This window comes from Chiroxiphia lanceolata, chromosome 3, assembly GCF_009829145.1.
Source record: "Chiroxiphia lanceolata isolate bChiLan1 chromosome 3, bChiLan1.pri, whole genome shotgun sequence".
NCBI classification, from domain to species: domain Eukaryota; kingdom Metazoa; phylum Chordata; class Aves; order Passeriformes; family Pipridae; genus Chiroxiphia; species Chiroxiphia lanceolata.
The window spans coordinates 84,184,276-84,193,610 of NC_045639.1; the positions used below are offsets into that span (position 1 = coordinate 84,184,276).

General features: G+C 39.8%; 1 protein-coding gene across 2 annotated transcripts in view; it reads right to left on the bottom strand.

Moving 5' to 3' along the window:
* The window catches only part of MEI4 (meiotic double-stranded break formation protein 4), an 83,079-nt gene extending 79,674 nt beyond the window's left edge, over positions 1 to 3,405 (bottom strand). Inside the window, exon 1 of one of the 2 annotated variants that reach the window (XM_032683905.1) lies at positions 2,954 to 3,405. In XM_032683905.1, coding sequence (XP_032539796.1) covers positions 2,954 to 2,975 — 22 coding nt within the window. In that variant the 5' untranslated portion in view covers positions 2,976 to 3,405. The other variant, XM_032683906.1, reaches the window with a different exon arrangement.
* Between the last annotated feature and the right edge of the window lie 5,930 nt (positions 3,406 to 9,335).

The window sequence follows — 9,335 nt, forward strand, 5'->3', positions numbered from 1 at the left end:
AATTGCAGACCTTAGGCATGATTTCTAAGTTTGCCCATGAAATTCATGGCTAATAATGGAAGAAATATTATCGACAAAACCTTACTGCTTTCAAGAGGACACTTACTTGTTACACAGATCACTATAATCTGAATTTAAAAAATAATTTAAAAAATTAATAGTATAAGACATGAAATGGACTGCAACTCATTTAACTTCCAGGCCATTCAAGGGCTCAGTTTTCTTCACATTTGAAATTTTTATTTGAAAATAAGAGGATTTGTCAGGACAGAAATAAATTGGCATTCATCACTACTACACAGCTAAAAATCTTCAGACAGTCCTAAACATTAAAAAGAAATGCTTTTCCTTCTAAATTTAAGTGTATAGTCTGTCCTAAAGGTACAAATATAAAAGGAAAAACTGATTTGTTGCCATGATTTTTACTTTAACTAGTCTGTCAATTACACAGTGCAAATAAAGGTGACAAAATTACCCACATCTCTGTAACCTCATTCTGCTTTACACAAGAGAAATCAAGATACTGACTCACTATGATGGAGCACAAAACCCTGCAAGTGCTCCAGTGGAACTGGGCTGAGCTGCAGACGCATAAGGCCATAACATTAAGCAACAATAAAATAAACTTGATTTAATTGGTATGTCTAGCATAATACTGTCATCCATGTATATAATAAACAATGATAATGGGACAGCTGCATAATAAAGATGAACCAAAGTATGCCTTGTGTTCCAATTAAGCAGCTTTTATTGTAAAAATGTATATTAAACCACAGCTGTGTTTTTTAAACAACCTATTCTCGTAATACACAAAGTTATGTAATGTGGACATACTCACTAAGCAAAGAACTTGCTTTTCTTAAAACAAGCCTAAACAATAACTCCAGCATATTTTTAATGGCTCATTTTTCTTTTCAGTTTCACACTTTCAGCCTTTACCTGAACAGGTTGGTTTCCCTAAGTTTTTAAAAGACCAGTATCTTTCAGTGAACAAACCTCATTCAAGTATGCTTCCAGAAAGCATCCATTGTACTTAGAAAGCCCTGTTCTTGGGTTTCTGATAGAAATTTAATATTGGCAGAATGAAAGATGAGATTGTTCAAAAGAAAGGAAATGTTTGTACTAGAAAACAAGGAAAAGATTCTAGGAATCTAGCACTCTAAAAAGCATACAGTATACAATAAAGAATGAAGCCTTATATATACTACAGATACTAACATAACCATAGCCCCATTTGAATATGTAGTGCGTAAATAAGAATTTATGAAGCACTAGAGATTGTAAAAGATAGTGAACCACTGAAGGCACTTGCCAAGCATTTGTAGCCAAGTCCATAGACAAGTACTTTTTACACTTTAATTCAGCTCAATTAATAGCCTATTCAAATTGAAAAAACGTCTGAGTCACAAAGATGGTCAGAGGGCTGGAGCACCTCTCCTGTGAAGACAGGCTGAGAGTATTGGGGTTGTTCAGCCTGGAGAAGAGAAGGCTCCAGGGCGACCTTACAGCAGCCTTCCAGTACCTAAAGGGGGCCTACAGGAAAACTGGAGAGGGACCTTTTACAAGAGTACGTAGCGAATGGGGGAATGGCTTTAAACTGAAAGAGGGTAGATTTATATTAGACATTAGGAAGAAATTCTTTACTGTGAGGGTGGTGAGATACTGGAGAGTGTTGCCCAGAGAAGTTGAGGATGCCTGTCCTAGTTTCAGCTGGGACATTTTTTCTTAATAGCTGGTATAATGGTGTGTCTTTTGGATTTATTATGAGAATAATGTTGATAACACCCTGATGTTTTGGCTGTTGCTATGGACTGTTTACCCTACGTCATGGACTTCTTAGTGCCTCATGCTCTGCTAGTGAGAAGCTGCACTGGAAGTGTTCAAGGCCAGACTGGATGGGGCTTTGAGCAGCCCAATCTAGTGCAAGGTGTCCCTGCCCGGGGCAGGGGGGCTGGAACCAGATGATCTCCAAGGCCCTTTCAACCTAGGGTATTCAGTGGTAAGACAAAATTAATCATTGCTTTCTTCCATCAGCCACTGAGAAAAATGCAAGAGACGACACACTATGATTTCTCAGTTTCAAAGGATGGGGTGATCAGACACAATCATTTGAATTCACTGACATTAGAAATATTCAGTTTCAGGTAAAAATACTGGCAACTTCGATAACTCTTTACTATTCTGTCATACTTGTATATTTATGCAACCTTTTTTTAACAAGCAGAGCACTAACACCACTAATTGAATCCCAGAATCTATCCCATACACACAACAATACAGTGTTCTTACTTGTGATTTGGGTGAAATGAACGCAAAAAAAAATTCAGACCTGTAACACATCAAAAAACTAGGAATGCGAATAAATATTGAGAGAAGACACTCATAGCTGATATTCTTCATTATTAATAACCAAAGCAGTGCAACTTCCATGGGAAGGCTTCCATTTCCTTCTAAATAAACCAAATAAACTCAGCCTTTCCTCAGGAAACTGCTCCTCGAACACCTGAGGCTTGCCACGCGAGGCCTTCTGCCTGGAGAGCCAGGCGACTGTCCCAGGGGAACCAGGAGTGGTAGGGGTTGTTCCAGGGGAACCAGGAGTGGCAGGGGTTGTTCCAGGGGAACCAGGAGTACCAGGGGGTGTTCCAGGGGAACCAGGAGTGGCAGGGGTTGTTCCAGGGGAACCAGGAGTACCAGGGGGTGTTTCAGGGGAACCAGGAGTACCAGGGGGTGTTCCAGGGGAACCAGGAGTACCAGGGGGTGTTCCAGGCAGCCCCCAGACCTGCACCCTCGGACGCTGGGTTTACACACGGGGGATGTCCCCAAAGGCCCGAGGCACTCACTGACACCGCGGGGTGGGGGCATCTCCTCATGCAGCTGCCTCCATCCCGGAGCCTCCTGTCACGCTCCCTCACCGCCTCCCTGGGCAGCCCCGAGAGCCGCAGGCCCGACCCACCTGCCGCGGCCCCCAGCGCCATGGCGGGGGCAGCGCCTGCTGGCCCGGGCAGTGGGACGCGAGGTCACCGCCCCTGCTGGAATCTGGGATCAGGCACAGCGCCAGCCCCGAGGCGCTGTGGTGCGAGCTCCTCGGTGCGGGCCCTCTGCGTCCCACTCGTGTTGATCTCGGCCGCACACGGGTGTTTCGTTCCGGGCGTTGGAAGAGCTTACGGCCTGGGCCTCGCCTCCCGCTCCAAGGCCGCCTCAGTCGGGAACGTGCAGGGAGGAGAAAGCCAGGGAGCGCCGCAGGAGACATGTGAAGGCCCCTTGTGCCGCCAGAGAAGGAGGGGCTGCAGCCGCGGGCAGGCTTTGGGCAGTGTGGCCCTGCGGAGGGTGCGGGCCCAGCCCGGGACCCGCCGGGCGCTTGGGCTTCGCCTGCGGAGGGGCGAGGTGTCTGTCAGAGCTCACCGTCACCTGAGAGGGCCCCCACGCTTGAACACTTTTTACTGCTGTAAATTGCATGCAGGTCTCTCGAAGCGTTTTTATGGGTCAGTACAGGTCTCTTTAAACTTTCTGTATGTTTGGATATCTTAAGAGGAAATGAGATCATAAAACTTCAGAACAGCATTTCTCTAACAGTGCATTGGAAATAGCAGCTGCCTTTTAGCTGAAACACTGTGATCAAAGCTCACAAGTTAAGAAATTAGCTTTGTGTGTAAAATTATATTCTCTACACAAACTATGCTGAAAAGGCTGTGCTAAGGCTCCTTGGCCAGAAACGGAGTCTATAGAGTCATAGAACCAGAGAATGATTTCAGCTGAAAAAGACCTTTAGGAGTTCAACCATTAACCCAGCACTGCCAAGTCCACCACTAAACCATGTGCCTAAGTGACACATCTACAGTCTTTTAAATACCTCCAGGAGTGGTGACTCCACCACTTCCCTGGGCAGCCTGTTTTAATGCTTGACAACCGTAAGAAATTTTTACTAGTGCTGAGGAGGCTAATGTTGAGGAGGCTGAGTAAATTAACATTAGTTAATTTAGTACTGTTGAGGAGGCTGAAGAAGGAAGACAGGAGGAGAGGTAAGAAAGTAATGAAGCAAGATGCATTAGGTGCAGTTAGTCTCATCACAGTATGTCAAGATTTTAAGTAGAGGGGGATCGATCTTTCTAAACACAGAAGTATTCAGATGTGACAAACAATACATACTTTTAAAATTCTTACCCCCATTTCTTGTTCTTGGATAATCTCAATAGCTTTATTTTTATCATACTCTTTTGTTCAAAAACAATATACATAGTTGTAAACTTCTAAGCTAATGTACTTAATTTTCTTTTTTTTTTTAAATTTACCTTCCCAACTACTGAAAATTGTTAACACATTGGAACTTTCATTTTAGATTTCAAATGATAAATTAGACTGAATAATTTAGAGACTCTTTTCATTCTGACAGCACTACTTATTTCTCAGTGAAACCCAGGGGGGCAAAATAACAAAACATTCTCTAGTCTTCCATTACAGTGACATAGCAGCACCTACACTTTATCATTTTCTGTGCATCTTTTGTGCATGTAAGTGATGCAGATGCTTTGCAAAGTGGATGGGCATTTTGTAGATCGGAATGTCCATGTTTTCATATAATCTTTTCCAGTGAGACTGAAATAAAAGATTGAGAGACATCAGTGCTTTTACCTGAAAACCTATGGTTTGTATACAGACAACTGAATCTAAAAAGCAGAATTAGACAGAGGCAACATTATGACTGGTCTAAAAAAGAAAGTGGCTCTTCTTTTTCTGAGAGTACCAGTCCTGCTTGCAATTGTAAGCTTACTGGGAGACAGCTAAATATCCTGAGGCCTTCTACTATTAGCTGCCTGGAAGGATGTTTTTCACTTGATTATTTTGTACTTAAACTGCATAAATAAAAAAAGGGCCATGTAAATTTAGTTTTAGATGGACAAGTCTTTTTTTTTATTTTTTTTTTATTTATTTATTTTTTATTTTTTTTGGAACTAGTAGTCATTAAAAAGAATGTGTCTTAAACTTGCAAAATTATTGTGTACAACTTTCAGAATATCAACCAAGGTACACTTTATCATGGGTTTTAGGTTTGTTTTTAAAATATGTTGACTATTCCAATATTTTCAAGGTGAAAAAAAAGCTGGTGTCTCCCCTTTCCATTAACAGAGCAACTCTAAGGACTTTTCATCTGAAAGCAGGAAAATCAGAACACAATCAACTGCCGAATCACTGAGATGTGTGCTCCTGTTTTATTGAAGAACACTTTTCAAAAATAATGTATAGAACTTGTATTAACTTTATGCAGTGACTATTCCTGGTGATTACATAGAATCATAGAATCATGAAGGTTGGAAAAGACCTCCAAGATCATTGAGCCCAGCCTTTGACCGATCACCACTGTTAACTAGAGCATGGCAGTGTCACGTCCAGTTGTCTCTTGAACACCTCCTGGGACGGTGACTCCACTGCCTCATTCCAATGCCTGAGCATCCTTTCAGGGAAGAAATTCTTCAGTATGTCCAACCAACATAATCTAACATTACTTTTTAATAAATGAGTAAAGTGTTTGTGCACATGTATTTGTGCACATGTGCAAATTCATGTTATATCCAATAAATAAAAAATAAGATACTATTCCCATCTTTATGTCCAAACATGAGGTGATTAACGCTGTATGTAATCCCAATTGAAACAACAGTGAAATAAAGCTTCAATTTGAAATAAGCTGTTTGCACTTCATGAAGGAAGCTGATTCTACTAGTTGCACATGAATTCTTTTGATCTCTGTTTCTGAAGATGTCTTTTGATCTCAAGAAGAGTCAAAAAATACCTTTGTGGCAAAAGGTCATACAAAATAATTAGCTGGTTTTATTAATAATTAAACATAAAAGCAGTGCAGGTGTTTAATTACATCAGAGGTCATGAATTCTCAGTATTTAACCAATCCACGTGCTGAATAATTTCCAACAACTGAGTGATCAACTGAGAACAAACTCCAAAAACACAGGCTTCAATCAGTTGTTAAAAGTAATATGAAATACATTACTGTCAGACATGCACTCCCTGCTCTTACTGGATGCCTACAGTATCAACACCAGTTTGAGCATGAAAGAATATTTTTTCATTTGGAGAACTACAGTCTGTCAGAATTTATAAGACATCTTTATATTTTAATGTATGTCTACTTATCTGAGAGCTGGAAGTGTCTGAAAACATGTATAAAATATGCTGTCTCAACTATTGTAGTTGCAATTTTGTTTAGTTGATGTGGGGCTAGAAATAGTGTCTTGAGAAGAGCACGTGAAAATCATGAGCAGGAGCATCAATGCCTTCTCATTTGAACTTTTTTCCATGTGTTACAGGGCTATATTTAATTAAAAATAAAAAAATTTGGCATCATGATTCTTCGTTACTCAGCATCATGCTCTTTTCAAAACAGATTATAATGTGTTCGTGATGGCTCAATTTTGTATGTAATTCTGATGACACCAGTATGGTTCAAGCAGTCCCTTTGAGCATAATCTGCAATTCTAAACAAGTCATCTGATTTAGAATGTTGAGGGAGTTATGCAATGAATTCTTTGTTTCTGTTCAGGAAACAAAGTATTACCATGAGGAAAAAAGGATCACACTTCAGGGCCTGATGCAATGAAAATGTCAATCTACAAAAGCAATATAAAAAATTAGACATAAGATGAGGAGAACAGAGAAATAATAAAAACTTGTTACCATTAAGAGGCAACATACATCAGCTATGAATAGATACTTTACAGTACTTTATTTAAATGTCATCACTTACATAAAATTAGTAACATTTCCATTCCTTTCTTTACAATATACATAAAGAAAGATAAAACCTTTCCCTCGAAGGATTTCATATATGGAAATCTATACGAAAAGATTCCCACACCACAAGGTAAGGAAAAAGGGTAAAACCATGTTAGCAAGTAATCAGAATGATGTTTAAAAATAATGTGACAACATAGCAGATAAGTTTCTGCATTTACATTTCATCATTTATCTAAGAGTAACAAAACAGTGTTGTGAGACATTTCCCTGTATAGGTCAACAGATGTCTGAGAATAAAGAAAAATTAGAGCAAAGACATATAGAAAGAGTTTTCATTTAATTTAGTACTTTTTATTGTAGTTCCACAAAGCTTTCTTCATGAAGTTTATAAAAAAGCAGAGAGATGAACAGGCAATTGCTATGAAATAGCTAACTTAGGATACAGAAAATTCAGGTTACACTTCTAAACACAGAACTTTAATCAAAGAACATCTGAACAGCTCTCCCTAACTGCCTCATCATATAGGAAATTGAGTGCATTAAAATATCCACATTATTCTGATTTAATCCTGAGACATTTTGATTGGCAGGTGTTGGGTGTCAGCTGCATCATGGGTTACAATGTCCATTTATTTCTATTGACTCAGCTGGGTCAGGCATAAGTTTTGATGAAATGACTTTCATTTCTTGTAGCATACTCATTCACCTTCATACACTAAAAATGCCAGATGCCCACTTAAGGCACGGTGGTTGTGCTATTGCTTCTAGCTCCTCACCTGTCTAACCAGTTCAGAGCTTGATGGATACAGAGTAAATTCTTTTCCTGGGGGAAGTTTGCACCTTTTTTCCCCCATGAACATTGCACCCAGCAATCCCAGTGGTGTTCTGGAAGAGGTTTGTCTCGGTTATCTTTGCCAAAAATTATCAGCTTTGGATGGAATTAAATAGACTTTAGTCTACAGGGAGCTTTAATATGGTGAAAGAGCAATTACCTGGCGGGAAGATGAGGGCTTCAGTTTTGATTCCCTGCTCCAGGCACCAGGTATTTTTCTTCAGACAGAAATTTGCCCTATTTTCAGATAAGAAACCAAATTACCTTTATGTGAGAGGTTTTATATGATATCACATAATGTGTAGATATGGTACTTCAAGACATGGTTTAGTGTTGAAGTTGGCAGTGTTGGGTTAATGTTTGGACTCAAAGATCTTAGAGGTCTTTTCCAACCTTAATGATTCTATGATTCTATGCTGTCTCAGCCAGAGTCATTCCTTTGATGTAAGAGCTGTAATAGCAGTGTTGGTCTTGATGATAGTCCTACTTGAAGTGAGACATAGGACTCACTAGACATCCTCCAGAAGTTTCTTCAAACCAAACCAAACCAAACCAAACCAAACCAAACCAAACCAAACCAAACCAAACCAAACCAAACCATACCAAACTCAGAATGTTCTGTTCTGACCTTCTCCCCAGCCACCTGAAGATATACTGTAACCTCGTGAATTGGTCTGCAAGGTGAGAGAGGTGGGCTTGAACACTGACTTGGAAGCAAGGGGAGTATGTGGGTGAGCCCTCTGACCACTGGGTTATTGGACAGAAGCTGGTTAGAGTAGCTACTACCTGTATTTTGTAAAATTTTTACTATTCCAGACCTAAAGTCAGGAGAGGTTTTCTGGGTCCACCTATATGTGGACATGCATGCTCTTATCTACACTGTGGAGAATTGCAAATGGTCTGGCAGTCTTACCCATGGGTAAGAATTTTGACTCATTCAGGAATCTCCTTGCTTGGCACCTGCCTTAGTCGGTTTCATCCTCCCCAGGGTCCTTGGCAGTAGTGCTGAGAAGTCTCCTACTAAAAAATATCCAGTCTTTGCACTGCATAGCAACAGGGATGCTGTTTTATGGACCTGTGCTATATTGTGGCACTATCCAGGTCATGCACTGGCCTGTCAGGCTGTCTGCACACATAACTAGTGCTTAATATGCAGTCCAGTTTGATCTTCAAAGTTACGCTAACTTCTCCCCTTAGAACAGCTGTACTGTACTGCTCTTGTAGGTGAGGAGAGGGAGGGCCATCTGCTAAGCTGTGTAAATTGTCACCATTTCATTGACTTAAGAGGAGTTCTGTCAGTTTGCTCTAACATATCCCACTGAGTTTAACAAGCTTAAACCATTAATTCATTCATTTTTCCTGGTGTGAAATGTAGGCTTCAGATTGAATTATTAAAAATATAGATTCTTGGAGCCCAGAATTCCTTGTATCTAGCAGCTATGTAAAGAAGATTGGAGAACAAAAAAACTCTCCTCGAAAAAACTAGTAAAATGAATTTCTAATGCAATTTGCAATGTAAATAGAATAGGTCATATATAGAGGTATACATACATAAATATATGTATATATATACATATACATATATGTACATGCATTTAGACAGATGGATAGAATAAACACATAGCTAGATACAAAGTGACAAAGTGACCAGGTTATGGTAAAGAGGCAGAGAAAGTAATTTTTTGTTACCTGACTAATATATTTTAACTATAATAACTGGCTTCCAAAGATAAAACTTTGTTTCCTCTACATACAG